This window comes from Bison bison, unplaced genomic scaffold, assembly GCF_000754665.1.
Source record: "Bison bison bison isolate TAMUID 2011002044 unplaced genomic scaffold, Bison_UMD1.0 scf7180017864527, whole genome shotgun sequence".
NCBI classification, from domain to species: Eukaryota; Metazoa; Chordata; class Mammalia; order Artiodactyla; family Bovidae; genus Bison; species Bison bison.
Genome location: NW_011495078.1, coordinates 10,482,798 through 10,500,641, shown reverse-complemented (window position 1 = coordinate 10,500,641; position 17,844 = coordinate 10,482,798). Strand labels below are relative to the sequence as shown.

At 36.6% G+C, this 17,844-nt stretch overlaps 1 protein-coding gene across 1 annotated transcript in view; it reads left to right on the top strand.

Annotated features, from left to right (window-relative positions):
* Nucleotides 1–17,844, top strand: part of PCCA (propionyl CoA carboxylase, alpha polypeptide) — a 363,293-nt gene that overhangs the window by 143,549 nt on the left and 201,900 nt on the right. The window contains exons 10-12 of the mRNA XM_010831489.1: nt 3,947–4,049; nt 8,459–8,553; nt 10,849–10,999. Of these exons, the coding sequence (XP_010829791.1) occupies nt 3,947–4,049; nt 8,459–8,553; nt 10,849–10,999 (349 nt within the window). The remainder of the gene's footprint in view (nt 1–3,946; nt 4,050–8,458; nt 8,554–10,848; nt 11,000–17,844) is intronic.

The following is a 17,844-nucleotide window of genomic DNA, read 5'->3' as shown; positions in this document are numbered from 1 at the left end:
AAGCAAGAAAAATGATGATGGTGGCTTTCCCCAGTGTAATGGTGGAAGTGGTAAGAAAGAATTTAATCCTGAAAGGAGAGGCAACAGAATTTGCTGAATGATTGGATATAGAGTTTAAGTACTTGAGGATGACTTACGGGCCCTGTTTAAGATATATATATATATATATATATATATGTATGTATGTTTGGCTCTTACTGTCTCTTTGGCCTTGGTGGTTTAGTCGCTAAGCCGTGTCTAACTCTTGCAACCCCGTGGACTGTAGCCTGCTAGACTCCTTAGTCCTTGGGATTTCCCAGGCAAGAATACTGGAGTGGGTAGTCATTTCCTTCTCCAGGGATCTTCCTGACTCAGGGATTGAACCTAGGTCTCCTGCATTGCAGGCATATTCTTTACCAACTGAACTACTGGGGAGTTCATATATATGAATTAAATGGCTATGCTGCAACACTGCTTTACTTGAAAATTTCTTGGGAAGTGCTGAGAGGTTAAGGTCAGAATGAAGGCATTTATCTTCACAGTTGAAGAATGCTTAATTGAAGAAAGGTCTGCTTCTTAGCTTCTCTCTGGAATTCTTCTCCCCGTGTTCCTTTTGATGGTGGAGACTTACAGAGCATTGGTTACCTCTCTGAAACGTTGGCAATTGGGCTGGCTGGCTGCTGTGTGTGGGCGGAAGCAGGCTTAAGGATAAGAGGCATGCGTAGTCCCATTTTTACCACATAATTTGTCTTATTTGACTTTTATCTTTTGAAGTTCAGGTTTTGAAGCTATCTCTTGTGCTTTGTTTGTAACCCCAGTGATTTAGTGGACGTCTCCACGGGTTGCTTGGGCTTCCTCACAGTATGGTGGCTTTGATTTCTTATTTAGTGACCCAAAGGTCCAAGAGCATTTGTTTCAAATCCAAGAGAAAGCCATATCACTTTTTATGATCCAGTCTCAAAATTTATACACAGCATCCCTTCTACCATACTGTTTGATTATCAGTGAGCACAAATTCCCCCTGAATTCAAGGGGAGGAACGTTAGACTTCACTTCCTCATGCAGGAGTAGCAAGTTTCTTAGAAGAGCACGTTGAGTGGGAGATGCCACTGTGGCCATGTTTGGAAAACACAATCTGCTATAGTCTCTGTAGTAAAAAAAAATAAATACATTAAACACAACTTAATGGTTTTATAAGAGATGTGTATTTTGTGAACTCTTTTTTCCTCCGTGTTTTCCCCTTTTGTATAGCAATTATAGAGCAATTTCACTAAAAGTCTTAGCATTTAGTCTTTTTTTAAAAAAATATTTATTTTTTGGGTGTACCAGGTCTTAGCTGTGCCATATAAAATCTTTAGCTGTGGCATGTGGGATCTAGTTTCCTGACCAGACATGGAACCCGGCCCCCCGCCCCGCATTGGGCGTGTGGAGTCTTGGCCACTGGACCACTAGGGAACTCCTGCATGCAGTTTTCATTATGCTTCTTAGGATGTCAGGTTTTTTTATCAGTCATCTCTCCAAGGCTACTCTTAGTAACATATTCTTTTATAGTGAGATTACTCATCAGTTTCCTGACAGTCAGTGATTTTCACCAGTGGATTTTCACCAGTGGATTTGGTATTTAACCAGTGGATTTTAATTTAGAATTCAGTGTCTTCAGAAATCGCCATATCTATTCTTATATTGGGCCTCTTTGGTAAATAAGTTAACCCTTTCCTGGCTAGTAAATGGCATATTGTTTCAAAATATTTTCATATAACTAGTAAAAGTATGTACATAAATACTTTTCTACCTAAAATTATTCCCTTCAACTTGATAAATAAGCCATCTCTAAAACTGTACTGAGATTAACAAAAGTATGACATTATTTGATATAATGATATAGGATCCTCATTTTAAAAATTTGCTCTGTAACCTCTGTTAATTTGGAAAAATAGAAACTTTGAAAAAATTGAGGAAACAGTCCAGAAAACACCCATATATTGTCTTTCGGAGTCACCAGCTGTTGACATAATGCTGAATTGCATTTATTCCTTCCTTTCTCCTAACTTGAGGAAGAAATTTTTCACATATTCCACAAAAATTTTAACATTCCTCAGAAAATTTAGTAGCTGCTTATTGTCCTAAGAAGTATGTCCCTTTTGTAACATCTTCAGGGAAGTGTCATCTGTACTTAGAAGTTTTAGAACATCTGAAAGATTTTTTTAAAAGTTTACTTTTAAACTTTTAAAGTTGGTTATGGCATGCTGCAGTCCATGGGGTAGCAAAGAATTGGACACAACTTGGCGACTGAACAACCACAACATATTAAATTAGGGTGAAAGTCATGGAGGTTATTGAAAATAAATTCATATATTTTCACAATCTCTGGCTTCCTTTTCTTTACGCCAATTTAAATGAAATGTTGTGGCATGAATGGAAAATTAATCCTCTCTACATTTTGGAGTACCCCTATGTGATTTCAGGTGTTGTGAGGGCAGTTTCTGTTTTATTTTTCTATCACATATATAATATATGCACCAGCCTCAGTTTCAGTGTTAGTATTTATGGAATGATTGTATGACTGAGTGGTACAAATGATCTACATGCAGTTTTCCATGAATTCTAAAACATGTTGGTAAATGCTCTCAAACTTGATACTTTATTTGGGAGACTTTGATTTTTCACTTTTGGTATTTGTGATTTCAAAGCAAAATAAAAACTCTAAAATCATTAGAGCAGAGACAAACTGTAAAGTATTATGTTTTTCCTTTGTGAATCATTGTATCCCACCTAATAAGAAGTGGGTTATATGATACTGAAAGCAATGATTCATCGTGCTTTAGTTTCTTTGAGGTTTTCAGTCTCCTGAGATCTAAACTCCATTCCCTTAAATCGTGAAAGTAATGGAGGCCTAAGAAAACATGACACTTTTTCTCTGAGACCACTGAGAGATAGAAATATTTGCAGTATGTTTTGAAATTCATCTTCTAGTCAGTGTTTATTCGCAATGTTATATTTTTCAAGCACACAAACAAATGAGATAGTTATTTCTAATATTGCCAGATGAAGTGTTTGCAAATGAAAGGATTAAAAGAATTTTAATGTTGAACATTAAATACAGGTATTTGAAGTGTAAAAAACTATTAATTACATGTAAAAGGAATTAAAGTTTATATTCTATATATATCGATGAATGGAACATAAGATCCTCAATTAGTTTTAAGTAAGCAAGTCTGAGTTTTTAATAGACTGAATGAACTCATGTCAAAGTGTGTGACTTTAGTAAGCATATTTTAATAATATTAATAATGTTTAAGTTATTGTAGTTTGGAAATAAATGTATAACAATATTTAAATTCATGTTTTTATTTAAAAAATCAAGCTGTTCCCTTTTGTTAACTATTTTTGAGCAATTTTAAAGAAGATAAAAATTACAATGATCTGTATGGACGTGTGGGGGACCATTCAAAGTTGGGTGCTTAAAATATTTGGAAATGTTCTTGAGGACTTTCCTCTCCTGTTCTTACTGAGTTTATTTGCTGTGGTTTTGCCCCAGCTGTGCAGTTGCCTATGTTCTTTACATTTTTGTGTGCATTGTCTCACTTTTGAGTCAAATGGATACGCGTTTTTATATATTTTTATTAGTGGAATTAAGGTATATTAAGGTCAAAGAAATGAAATTTTACATGCTTTGATGGCTTATTAAAATGTCTCTTTTTTAAAAGCAGTTGGTGAAATAAGTATTTGGTATTCGTCTTTTTATAAAAATCTCAGATCAGGGAAATTAAAGCATTTACCCAGAGTCACAGTACTAGTAAGTGGAAGACTTGTTGTTCAGTCCGAGTTAATTGAGTTATTTGTATGTTCAGTGTATTTTTCTCTGCTCTGCTCAGAGGTATGCAACAGTAAGCCTTTATCTAGTTTTCCTTATGTCAGGGGCTGTGCTTGTTTTGTGTTCATGTGCCTCTTCTCTTTTTCTTCATAGGGATGGTTTTCGGTTTTCATCTCAAGAAGCTGCTTCTAGTTTTGGTGATGATAGGCTACTAATAGAAAAATTTATTGATAACCCCCGTCATATAGAAATCCAGGTTGGTACATTTTAAGATACTTTCAAATCATTATGACTTTAAAATAATATTACTTAGTCCTATTAGAATACATCCTGTCTTAAATTTTTGGGTGATTGTGAATGGTCTGTTTTTTATTGAGCCCATCTTTGCATGAAATGTTCCCTTGGTGTCTCTAATTTTCTTGAAGAGATCTCTAGTCTTTCCCATTATATTGTCTTCCTCTGTTCCTTTGCACTGATCACCGAGGAAAGCTTTCTTACCTCTCCTTGCTATTCTTTGGAACTCTGCATTCAAATGGGTATATCTTTCCTTTTCTCCTTTGCTTTTCGCTTCTCTTCTTTTCACAGCTATTTGTAAGGCTTCCTTAGACAGCCATTTTGCTTTTTTGCATTTCTTTTTCTTGGGGATGGTCTTGATCTCTGTCTGCTGTACAGTGTCACGAACCTCTGTCCATAGTTCATCAGGCACTCTGTCTGTCACATCTTATCCCTTGAATCTATTTCTCACTTCCACTGTATAATTGTAAGGGATTTGATTTAGGTCATACCTGAATGGCCTAGTGGTTTTCCCTACTTTCTTCAATTTCAGTCTGAATTTGGCAATAAGGAGTTCATGATCTGAGCCACAGTCAGCTCCCGTGTATGTATTTTGTATATATTTTGCTGACTGTATAGAGCTTCTCCATCTCTGGCTGCAAAGAATATAATCAATCTGATTTCAGTGTTGACCATCTGGTGATATCACTGTGTGGAGTCTTCTCTTGTGTTGTTTGAAGAGGGTGTTTGCTATGACCAGTGCGTTCTCTTGGCAAAACTCTATTAGCCTTTGCCCTGCTTCATTGTGTGCTCCAAGACCAAATTTTCCTGTTACCCCAGGTATTTCTTGACTTCCTACTTTTGCATTCTAGTCCCTTATAATGAAAAGGACATCTTTATTTGGGTGTTAGTTCTAGAAGGTCTTGTAGGTCTTCATAGAACTGTTCATAGAAAGTTCCCAGTTCAGGCATCTTTACCAACATTTGATTTCTCAGTTTTTTAATGTCTAGCCATTTGGTGGACATGTAATAGTATCTCTGTTTTAATTTGCATCTCCCTAATGAATATTGATATTGAACATGTGTTTTTGTTTTTTTTTTTAAGTTGATTAACCAAAACTGGATATCATATTTTCTGAAGTGACCGCTCAAGTCTCATCCTTGGCCCTCCCCTCTCCCACTTTCAAATTTGACTTTTTAAAAATTATTGAATGTTGAGGGTTCTGTATCTGTTTTGTTATGAGTCCTTAAGGTTTTTATACTGATTATAGTTTGAGAGGGTAGTCCTTTCGGCCAGCGTGTAGTGGAGGTGATGAGAGGTGATCGAATTCAGGGTGTTTTGTGAATGCAGACTAGAATTTCCAAAAGATTGATGTGCTATATAAGAAAAATTAGGCATCAGAGATAGTTTCAGGCTTTTGGCCCAAGAAATGATAAGAATGGGACTGTCTTTTACTGAGATGGGAAAGACTGTGAGAGGTACATATTTGGGGGAGGAAATCAGGGTATGAAGATTAACAGATGAAGGCTGAGATGCCCATCAGATACCAAAATGTGGATTTGAGTAGACTAATTTAGGGGAGATATTAGTATTTGAGCTGTCCTTCCTGTAAGATCCTAGAGGCAAAATAGATTTTCCCCTTCTCTGTATTCCCCACCCAGCACTTATTTGTGCTATCAGAAGACCGCTTAAGCCATATTACCTTTAGCCATCTCACTTTTTCCACACTAAAAAGTATCACTTTTTTTTTTACTGATACTCAATAAATGTTTGTTGTATTGTGTTAAATAATTATATTTCTACGTCAACTTTTAGCTTATTTTAATTAACCATGGCATATATTTATGTTGATATTTTTTTAACATAGGTTAAAGTTACAGTAACTTAAATAGGCAGCACAGGTGTTTCCCAGATCTGATCTGCACTTGGGAGTTGCTTTCTTTTTTTTTTTTTTATTTACCTTCTTCATTTTAATTAATTACTATTAGTATGTGCACATGATAAAGGGTATTCAACAGAAAGCAAGCCTTCTTCCATTCTTGTCTCCAAGCAACCCTGGTTTCCATCCCTGGAAGCCGACACTGTTACTGTTTTTTGAATATCCTGCCATAGTCGATGAATATATATATGTGTAGTGTTATTTTCGAAGGGAGCTATCACATACTTTGTTCTTTGTCGTGCAGTGGGAATGACACTGCTCTGTTGAAACCAGGGCGCTGCTGGCATTGTATGGGCTGGATCCGTGGATGCTGGAAGACTTGCATTATGTGAAGTGGTCTATTAACAAGGAAGCTTTTCCTAATAAACTAGATACCTGGGAGATCATTTTATAATCATAATCATTATCACACGTGTCTGTAAAGGGTAATATGGATAGTTTAAAAACCTCATGATGCATTGAGCATTAACTTCCTTTACAAGCACTTTTTTTTTTTTTTTTTAATAATGTTGTCCGGTTACTTCGTCTCTCAATTTGTTTAGTGGAATTCCCTGGTGGTCCAGTGGTTAGGACCCCGGGCTTTCACTGCTGTGGCCCAGGTTCAGTTCCTGGGCAGGGAACTAAGATCCTAAAAGCCACATGGTGTGGCCAGAAGAAAAACTATGCGCAGACTTTAGAGAAAAACAAACTTGACTCTGTGACCAAAATGAAAAAAAAAAAGTAGATCATTTATGTATATTTGAATCTAATATTTTACAGTTGAAAATGTTTCTGAGAATCCTTGATTGTTGTCACTTTATTTCTTGGAGGCTAAGTCTACTTTCACCGCTACATCAATTAGACTAAGAAAAGGTAGAATAAATTTAACATTTAAAAATAATTCTGGATGTAGTTCTATGGTCACTTTTGAGTCTTAGAAATAAAATTCCAACTTATTGGATTTCATTGCTGTAATGTTTCCCTTTGGAAGCATTCTTGAGGTTTGGATAGGTTTAAATTCCTAAAAATTAATCATGCAATCATGTATTAACTGTTCATTTTATTGTTTAATATATTGTTAAATCACGATCTTTTCAGTGTTTCCAGGAGCCATATAAAATATTAAGATGATATCTACTATTAATGATGCATGAAGAAACAGAGTGACTTGCCCAGAAAGATTACATAGCTGTTTAGAATTTAAATTAGGGCCTACTCTTTTTGCTTCTAGAATAGCTTTTATCTCCATTAGCTTAAATATATGCATTCAGTAATATACACCTACTCCTTAATCATGAAAATTGATTCAGTTCAGTTCAGTCACTCAGTCGTGTCCGACTCTTTGCGACCCCATGAATCGCAGCACGCCAGGCCTCCCTGTCCCATCACCAACTCCCAGAGTCCACCCAAACGCATGTCCATCAAGTCAGGGATGCCATCCAGCCATCTCATCCTGTGTCATCCCATTCTCCTCCTGCCTCCAATCCCTCCCAGCATCAGGGTCTTTTCCAATGAGTCAACTCTTTGCATGAGGTGGCCAAAGTATTGGAGTTTCATGTTTCAATGAACACTTAGGACTGGGTTTTTTTTTTTTTTTCATGGGAAAACATGAACAAAAAGCATGTTTTAGGGTTGCCAGGTTTAGGTAAGGAAATACATGTTAAATTTGAATTTCAGATAAATGGTATTTGTTTTTTTTAAAGTAAAAGCGTGTCTCATTCAATATTTTAATATTTTTATTACAATTAAAAACTCTAGGGACTTCCCTGGTGGTCCAGTGGCCAAGACTCCAGGCTCCCAATGCAGGGGGTCTGGGTTCAATCCCTGCCCAGGGATCTAGATCCCACATGCTGCAACTAAGACCCAGCACAAATAGTAAATATATAAATAAATATTAAAATGAAAAGCTCCAGTTTATTTCTCACTATCCCAAATGGGAAAAACCATAATGGTATATACTAACCCCAAACTTTCTACTAGTTTCTTATAACAAAAATAAAACACAGTAAAAATGTCGCTGTATAATAGAACAGACTGCATATCGGTTGTAAATGAAATAGCATTTTCCGATCAACAGACATTGCGGTATTAACAAGTAAATGTTTATCATAGCACCGTGGCTCTCCCAAGTGCTATTGAAATCTAAGATGTATTCCCTTTACTGATGTTCAGTATCCTTCACAAATTTGTACAATTGATTCTGATATTTTACCCAGTATATCGGAAATGTAACATGAAAATTTTTTTCCTCAAGTCTTTTTAATAAAAATGTTCCATTGAGTTTTGGAGTGGTAGATAATAAAATTTTCTTTCACTGATGTCAACCACAAGGAAACTGTATTTGAGTGGTGTCTTGTGTTTTAGGAGGTCGGAGTATTAAAAACCAGGGGGTGTTACATGGAGAAATGTTAACTGGGCATGTGTGCTGTGGATATGGCTGTATAATTTTTCAAGTGGTATTATTGCTGTTTCAGGTTTTAGGTGATAAACATGGGAATGCCTTGTGGCTCAATGAAAGAGAGTGCTCAATTCAGAGAAGAAATCAGAAAGTGGTGGAGGAAGCACCAAGGTAAGCGCTTCTCCTGAGGAAACTACAGAGTAGTCTGATTTTCTATATTTCTTATGATTCTTTCCCATTGTAATAAAAACTATTTAATAGAGCTGAAATTACTTTAACAGTAATAGTAGGATCTATTAGTTGTCCCACAGCATGTGGGATCTTGGTTCCCTGACCAGGGATCAGACTCATGTCCTCTGCATTGCAAGGCAGATTCTTTATCACTGGATCACCAGGGAAGTCTCTACCTCTGGGCTTTGAGCACAGTGATGAGCTTGTCTGCAGCTCTAAGGATCACTAGGAGAGTTTATGACAAGGGAATGAGCAGGACCATTCTCACCATGACAGGTGAGAGTAGTTTTACTCAGCTGTGCTTGCGATTATCCAGATGTTATGATGATAATCTTTAGTTGCACTTCCCTTTTTTTTTTTTTTGGTTGCATTAATTCTGTCATCCAGTTATTGTTGAAATGTCATCTATGCCTGAACGAGACAGGAAAATGATCAGATTTTTGGCTTAAAGAAAGCGAAGAGGACATTACCAATTAAAAGAATCACAAAGATGTAAAATGCAGTGGCTAGAACTTATTTGGATCCTGATTCAAAGAGATCAGCTATAAAAAAAATTAATGAGATAATCTAGGAAATCCGAATACTAATATAGATGTTAAAGCTATTAAGGAGTTCTTGTTAATGTTTAAAGTGTGATTGTTAGGAAAATACTTATAGAAATAGATAGGGAAGTTTTGATGGAAGAAGTGATACCTAATTTGGTATTTTCTTTAAAAAAAAAAGGGGGTGGGCTAGTAGAAAAGTAGGCATGCCATTAGACAGGACAGAAGTGGTTGTAAAGTAATAATTGTTACATATGGCAAACAGATACATGCAAGTTCATTATGTGCTTAGTCGCTCAGTCATCTCCCGACTCTTTGTGACCCCATGGACCATAGCTGCCAGACTCCTCTGTCCATGGGGATTCTGCAGACAAGAACACTGGAGTGGGTTGCCATGTCCTCCTCCAGGGACTCTTCCCAGCCCAGGGATGGAACCCAGGTCTCCTGCATTGCTCGTGAATTCTTTACCAGCTGAGCCACCAGGGAAGCCCAAGTTCATTATGCTCTTCCATAATAAAATGTTTATAAGATGTCATCTAAATCTTATATATTTGAGACTAATTTTAATCCACAGATAGAAAAATAGTCAATGTTTTGTTTCTCAGAGCCTTTCTTTCATAGAAACAAAATATATGAAAAAGTGGAAATGATCTGATAATATTCTTTTCAGGGTTCATTGAAACCCTGTATTTGTCTGTTGGAAGGTGCTTCTTTATTGTGAAGCAACAGTTGTGAGGATTTGCTAGATGTACTGTTGATTCTTATTATTTGTGGTAGTTATGTTTTATAAAGTCACAATACTGAAGTGTTACTCTCACAGGAAATAGAGTTAAGTTTCTGTGACCCTTGAGTCAGAACATTTTCATCAACCGATTAATGCATAATCTTGTTTTGTATGTGTTTCTGTTGAAAGACACCTTATTTTATGCCTATTGTTGATTCATTAATGTTGTACTCACTATCTTGGTGAGCAGCACTGTAATACTTGCTTGAAGCAATCTCACCTAACATACCTTTTCTCCATAAAGCACATCTTCCAATCTTACTTGGAGAAATTCTGAATATATGTGTAAAATTTTACTAGTTGTAAACAACTAGTTTTGCTAAAGCAGCTGTATATTTTATAGATTGATTAAAGTTGCAGTATAATGTAGAAAGTTCAGATGTTCAGTTCAGTCTCTCAGTCATGTCCGACTCTTTGCGACCCCATGGACTGCAGCACGCCAGGCTTCCCTGTCCATCACCAACTCCTGGAGTTTGCTCAAACTCATGTCCATTGAGCCGGTGATGCCATGGCATCAACTCATCCTCTGTTGTACCCTTCTCCTCCTGCCTTCAATCTTGCCCAGCATCAGGGTCTTTTCCAGTGAGTCAGTTCTTTGCATTAGGTGGCCAAAGTATTGGAGTTTCAGCTTCAGCATCAGTCCTTCCAGTGAATATTCAGGACTGATTTCTTTTAGGATTGACTGGTTCAGATGTTAGTTTTATATAAAAATTTGAAGTTGGTTTATTTCAAACTGTTAGGCTTAATTAACAGTAAGCATATATTCTAAGCATATATAAAGCATATACCTTGAAATCTTAAGTCAACATAGATGATCATATCTGAGTAAACTTAAAGAAAATTAATGCACACAAAAGATTACTTAATTTTTGTTCAAAATGTAGGTGGTCACTCTGTGTATATTTGCAGCATTTTTCTAGATTCTGAGACGCGAAGAGCAATGGGAGAACAAGCCGTAGCCCTTGCCAAAGCAGTGAATTATTCTTCTGCTGGAACCGTAGAATTCCTTGTGGACTCAAAGAAGAATTTTTATTTCTTGGAAATGAACACGAGACTCCAGGTAATAAAACCTCTGTTCTTCATTCCTCTCCATGCCTCTAAACTTTTCCCTTTCTCACCACCCCTTTTGGTTTTATAAAAGTGAAAAACCAATTCCTTAAAGTGGGAAATAAAGATTTGGTTTTTATGTTGGTGCTAAGAGACCTGTTGGAAATGACAGATGAATATCATGTTAATTTGATGGTCAGTGACTAGCCCCTCTGCCTCGTTACTGCTAATACTTTATATTGGAAATTCCAGTTCTTTTTTTTTTTTTCTTGAATGTTTCTTAATGAAGTGCATTAGTTAGGGTTCATATGCTGAAAAGGGAAACTAATCAAGATATGACTCATAGAAAGGGATTAAGTGCCTACAAATCTTTGGAAGAGATGGGGAAAGGAAAGGTATTGAGAGTGAGCTTTCGGGAATGAATCTCAGAACTGAACCATCCAACCTGGCTTCTAGCGGAACGGACACCTCTGCCACAGTTGTGAGATTGAGAAATTAAGTGGTCGCCTGGAACTGTTAACTTCAGGGACATACTTGGTCAATTCCAAGCAAGGTTTCAGGAAGCCACTGGTATACTGTTAACTCACTGATGGCTTTATTTCCTTTCTTCTTCTCTCTTTTCTTTGATTTAAATTGTAAACTGACAAATTCAGAAAAGTATGTAGAATACAAATGTGTAGTTGAAAAAAATTATTAAAAGCAAAAGTTTATGGGAGCTCAGTTGGATCGAGAAGTACCAGAATGCCAGTACGTCTTACCCCTGCCCCTCAACTTCTTCCCATTCTTAGAGATCCTGCCTCCATCTTCCTGTTTATTATTCTGACTGAATTCTAAACAACATTTCCTTATATTTCTGGATAGTTCTTCCTTTCCTTTATGCATGCCTTGACAATAGAAATAATTTTGCCTGTTTCTTTTTTAAACTTTCAGTCCATGGGATTGTATTAAATATGAATTTTTTGTATATGGCTTCTTTTCTCAGTATTACGCTTATGAGATTATACCATGGGACAGATTTTCATATACTGTGGCAGAATTTGTGTATCTAGATGCATTTTGAGACCAAGGGTAATTCATATTTATAATTTGTACAATATTAACCTTAGTAGTTTTTGCTAAAAACTTACAGTACTTCTGTTTAAATCACTTTTTTAGCCTCTATCCTGTTGTTGTGGATATCTTCAGAATTGACAGACTTGTAGAGATTAATTTGATTTTGATTAAATATATATCTTTATAATGAAGTATGTCTAATTATATGATTAGCTGGGAAATCATGTTTTTTATTAAAATGGAGACTTGATTATATAATGATGAGAATAATAGCTTTGTAATATGATCCTGAAGGCAATTTGAAGTGACTACAATGTATGTTTATTGTATTCAAGACTCAATAAATACTAGACTTTAGTTGGGATACTTAGCAGATTTTGCAGAATTAATAATCAGTGTTTTTTATTTTTCTTTAGGGCACTTTGTTATTATGTTCAATTTTTTTTTTTTTTTAAGAATCCTTTACTTTTTATTTGTTTCTGGCTCATGTATCTCAGCGCATAAGTTTTTTCAAGTTTGTCCCGTGGTCAATTTTGGTATAAGACCTCCAAAAATTGATATTTATTATCAAATAATTCTGTGTTGTCAGTCTAAATCATTTAGGTACCTGTGTTTACAATTTGTGTCATGAGTGGCTTGCCAGGAAATTATGCTCGGTACCCTCAAAAAAAGATTATACATAAATGAATTTCAGGAAAAAATCTGATAGTGCCTAAATCTGTGCTATATAATAGCATAATTATTAATTTGTGTCTCCTGTTTAATGTTTAATAATATCTCATTTCTCTCTTTCATTTGCTTCCAGGGATAGTAGTCTTGTCAGTTACCAAACAAATTATTATTTATTTATTTTTTTTAAGAAACATCTGTGTGGTGGAGGGATATTTGGTGGTGGAGGCTGTGACTGAATGGGAGCATGAAAAAAAGAATCTTGTGTTTTATAGTATTCCCGAAAGCCATGCTTAGATATTTCAAAGATGTCTTTCTGATATTGTTTAAACAATTCAGATGTCCTTTTAATGGTAGATTTTCTGTTTCAAATTTCTTTACTAACCTTAAATTATAATACTTAAGGCACATTCACCAAATTCTTTATCTTCTAAGATATATGTTATCTCTAATTAGTGTTTCAGTTTGAGGCTGGAGAGCTATAATTTTCTTTTCTTCTTTTTCCTTGAAATTTCCTGATTGAGTTGTCACTTTTTTTCAGCATTAGAACTTGTACACTTTTTTCCTGGTAACACAGTATGAGTAGCATCTTCACTTTGCTAGATTTCCTTAAGAGTGACATTTGAAATAAATACCATTTCTTCTTAAAGAGAAACACTGAGAAAGTCACTGGGTTTGGTGCATAAATACTGGTTTTTATCTCTCTTTGGTGAGAATTTATGTATCAGGTTTATCTATGCCATCCTCATATGTTTGTTTTTAAAGTCACTGTTTTCTTTTTCTTAAAGATAAAATTCACATGCTTTTATGTTGGTGGTGTTCAGTGTTGTTAAGTCCTGTCTCTCTGTAATCTCGTGAACTACAGCAGGCCAGGGTTCCCTGACCTTCACCATCTCCCCGAGTTTGTCCAAACTCATGTCCATTGAGTCAATGATGCCATCCAACCAGGTCATCTTCTGTTGTCGCTTCTCCTCTTGCCTTCAGTCTTTCCCAGAATCAGGCTCTTTTCAGATTGGCCAAAGTATTGGAGCTTCAGCCTTCAGCATCGGTCCTTCCAATGAATATTCAGGACCGATTTCCTTTAGGATTGACTGGTTGGATCTCCTTGCTGTCCAAGGGACTCGGAAGAGTCTTCTCCAGGACCACAGTTAGAGAGCATCAGTTCTCTGATACTCAACCTTGTTTATGGTCCAACTCTCACATCCATACATGACCACAGGAAAAACCATAGCTTTGACTAGATGGACCTTTGTTGGCAAAGTAATGTCTCTGCTTTTGAATATGCTGTCTAGGTTGGTCATAGCTTTTCTTCCAAGGAGCAAGTGTCTTAATTTCATGGCTACAGTCACCATTCTCAGTGGTTTTGGACCCCAAGAAAATAAAATCTGTCACAGTTTCCATTGTTTCCCCATCTGTTTGCCAAGAAGTCATAGAACCAGATCCCATGATCTCAGTTTTTTGAATGTTGAGCTTTAAGCCAACTTTTTCACTTTCCTCTCTCACCTTCTTCAAGAGACTCTTAGTTCCTCTTCAGTTTCTGCCATTAGAGTGGTATCATCTGTATATCTGAGGTTATTTTCTTTTTCCTAAAGATATAATTCAGATGCTTTTATATTACAAGTCCCTTTGCTCTGTAGCCTTAACCTCGCCTTTCTTTTTCCTGGGTTCTCTCTGACCTCTGTGTGCCTTTATCAGGTTTTACTCCCTTTGCTTGGAATGGTCCCCACCTCTTGTCCTAGTAGAAGTGTGCATATGTACCCACCGATGCCTATATGTTTCCTTCTCTGCATCTGAAAGATGGATAGAGAAATGGATAAATACCAAAAATACAACTTTATTAAAATCTTATTTTAATGAAATATGTAGTTTTGCTTGAATAATTTTCTTACTTTATTGAGTTGAAATACTAAGAAGTAGTAATCATTGGTTAAAAAAAAACCTAATATATCCATAAGAGTAAACATTGGAAAAATAACTTCCCATACCCCATTTGTTATCACAATTGTGTATTTTTCTTGTAGAGGCAACCTTTGTTTTACTTAAAAATTGTCTTTTGTAGTGTTTCATACTTCAGAGAAGGCAATGGCACCCCACTCCAGTACTCTTGCCTAGAATATCCCATGGATGGAGGAGCCTGGTAGGCTGCAGTCCATGGGGTCGCTAAGAGTCGGACACGACTGGGCGACTTCACTTTCACTTTTCACTTTCATGCATTGGAGGAGGAAATGGCAACCCACTCCAGTGTTCTTGCCTGGAGAATCCCAGGGACGTTGGGGCCTGGTGGGCTGCTGTCTATGGGGTCGCACAGAGTCGGACACGACTGAAGTGACTTAGCAGCAGCAGCAGCAGTGTTTCATACTTAAAGTGTTATCTACTTCATTACGATTTTGAATATTCATTTGTATGAGTATGCATTTCACCAGTTTCCTATTTTTAATTTTTCCAGTATTTTGCTATCATAAATAGTGCAATTATTAAATACCTTTTATATTATGATTTTGCACATGTGAAAGTAGAATTGCCTGGAAAATGATAGGTTCTTGTATAATTTAGTGAAATAGTATCAAGGTGCCTTTTATAGGAGAACTTGCATGGCTAAAAGGATCTTTGCCTTTGGCTCTGTGTATGATAGTGAAAAATGGTACCATATTTTCATTTTGTTTTTCTTCTGAGTGAGGATGAATTTCTTTTCATAGAGTCATGTACATTTCTTTTGCCCTTTGGGTTTTCTAGATGGGGAAACAGTGGAAACGGTGTCAGACTTTATTTTTCTGGGCTCCAAAATCACTACAGATGGTGACTGCAGCCATGAAATTAAAAGACGCTTACTCCTTGGAAGGAAAGTTATGACCAACCTAGATAGCATATTCAAAAGCAGAGACATTACTTTGCCAACAAAGGTCCGTCTAGTCAAGGCTATGGTTTTTCCTGTGGTCATGTGTGGATGTGAGAGTTGGACTGTGAAGAAGGCTGAGCTCCAAAGAATTGATGCTTTTGAACTGTGGTGTTGGAGAAGACTCTTGAGAGTCCCTTGGACTGCAAGGAGATCCAACCAGTCCATTCTGAAGGAGACCAGTCCTGGGATTTCTTTGGAAGGAATGATGCTAAAGCTGAAACTCCAGTACTTTGGCCACCTGATGCAAAGAGCTGACTCATTGGAAAAGACTCTGATGCTGGGAGGGATTGGGGGCAGGAGGAGAAGGGGACGACAGGATGAGATGGCTGGATGGCATCACTGACTCGATGGACGTGAGTCTGAGTGAACTCCGGGAGTTGGTGATGGACAGGGAGGCCTGGCGTGCTGCGATTCATGGGATCGCAGAGAGTCGGACACGACTGAGCGACTGATCTGATCTGATTGAGTTGTAGATGTTTTATGTTTTTTCAGGAAATTAGCCATTTGTGATATCGTCAGGAAGCAATGCTCCATGAATATTTTCACATTTTTACAGAATGAGGGCTTTCTAAGCAAAGACCTCTGGCACCTGATTAAATGATAACAAGTCGAAAGATGGAGCTTGCTAGAGAGAAAGTCTTATCTTTCCCCAGAGCCATTTGTTGACATTCCAGGCCTTTCACCTTCTCTCTCTGGAAAGATTTATTTACTTTCCAGAGTCAAGTTTGCTCTCTCTCCATGGCAGCATCGCTTATGTCTGTTTAGATGAATCGTTGTGGGGTTGCTCTCTAGTGATAGGTGCACCCCCCTCTGCCTGCACAGGGACATCAGACCGTGGGGAACCAGGGTGTGAGAAATGGTGTGAAGATGCTCTGTGAGTTAACAGTTGCCTCCTTCTCTAGTCCAGGAAACTGTTTGTTTCCTGGCAAGATAAGCAAATGAATGCAGATATAAAATATACAGATGTGATTCCTAGCTACTTTTCTCTCACCTTTTACCTGTCTTTTTTAGTTTGATGTAGTTTTTCTTTCTAGGGAGAAAATTTTTGTTTTAAAAGTTTGCAGTTGAATTGCTAAATCTCTTATTTCTGATGTTATCACATACTTAGACTTTTCTACTCAATTTTTCTTCCTTGTTTTCTTTTAGTACTTATGTCATCTTCCTTGGTGAAATTTTCATTTCACCGGGGATTTTTTTTCTTTCCAAAATGTCTACCTGTTTATCACAGCCATTACTGAATAATTATTCTTTTCGGTGTTAATCAAGTCTTCTTCGTTATGTACTGAATTCTCATATATATGCAGATTTTTACTTTACTGTTTTCTTTTTTTTAGCCTTTCTGTTATTTATGTGCTGGTACCACACTATTTTAGATGTTATATCTTTTTATTATAATACAGTAGCCAGTAGGACTCTTCTTTCTCATTACTCTTATTTTTCCATATTGTTTTTTGAATTAGCTCATTTTATTTATATTTAACAGAAGGAAAAGAAATTGAAATGATGAAATTGCTGAACTATTAGATAAATGTTTCTTATTTTCCACTGAAATATTAATTCCTAAAAGATGTTCTTAATGTGACAAATGATTATTGGAACTGTTTATATTTTTGTCATCGCATTTCTTCATATTCCAATTTGAAAGTATATTGTTTCTTTTTTTATAAAAATGAGTGGAAATTGGCATACTTATATTTAATCCTGATTTCTTCCATAACCCTTCATTTTTGCTCTTTTCATTGTCAGCTTTTCATTATTATAACATTACTGTACTTGCTTTTCTGTAGTTCTGAATCTTCAGGTGTTTTCATCATACCTTGGTGTTTTAACTTGCTTTCATGGTCATAATCAGCATCTTACCATAGCTTTATGATTAATCAGTCTGCATTTTGATTCACTTGTGGTTAGGTGGTTCTTGTATCTTTTTTTTTAAATCAAGAATTTATTTTGAGAGGTATCCATGGTACTATGTTCTGACTTCTTAGATGGGTGATAATGTTCTCTGGTAGCTCAGGTGGTAAAGAATCCACCTGCAGTGCAGGAGACTCAGGTTTGATCCCTGGGTTGGGAAGATCCCCTGGAGAAAGGAATGGCAACCCACTCCAGTAGTCTTGCCTGGAGAATCTCAGGGAGCCTGATAAGCTGTGCAGTCCATGGGGTCGCAAAGAGTTGGACATGACTGACCAACTAACACACATACACACAAGGTTATCCTTACAGTTGAAGAACTTTCATCTCAT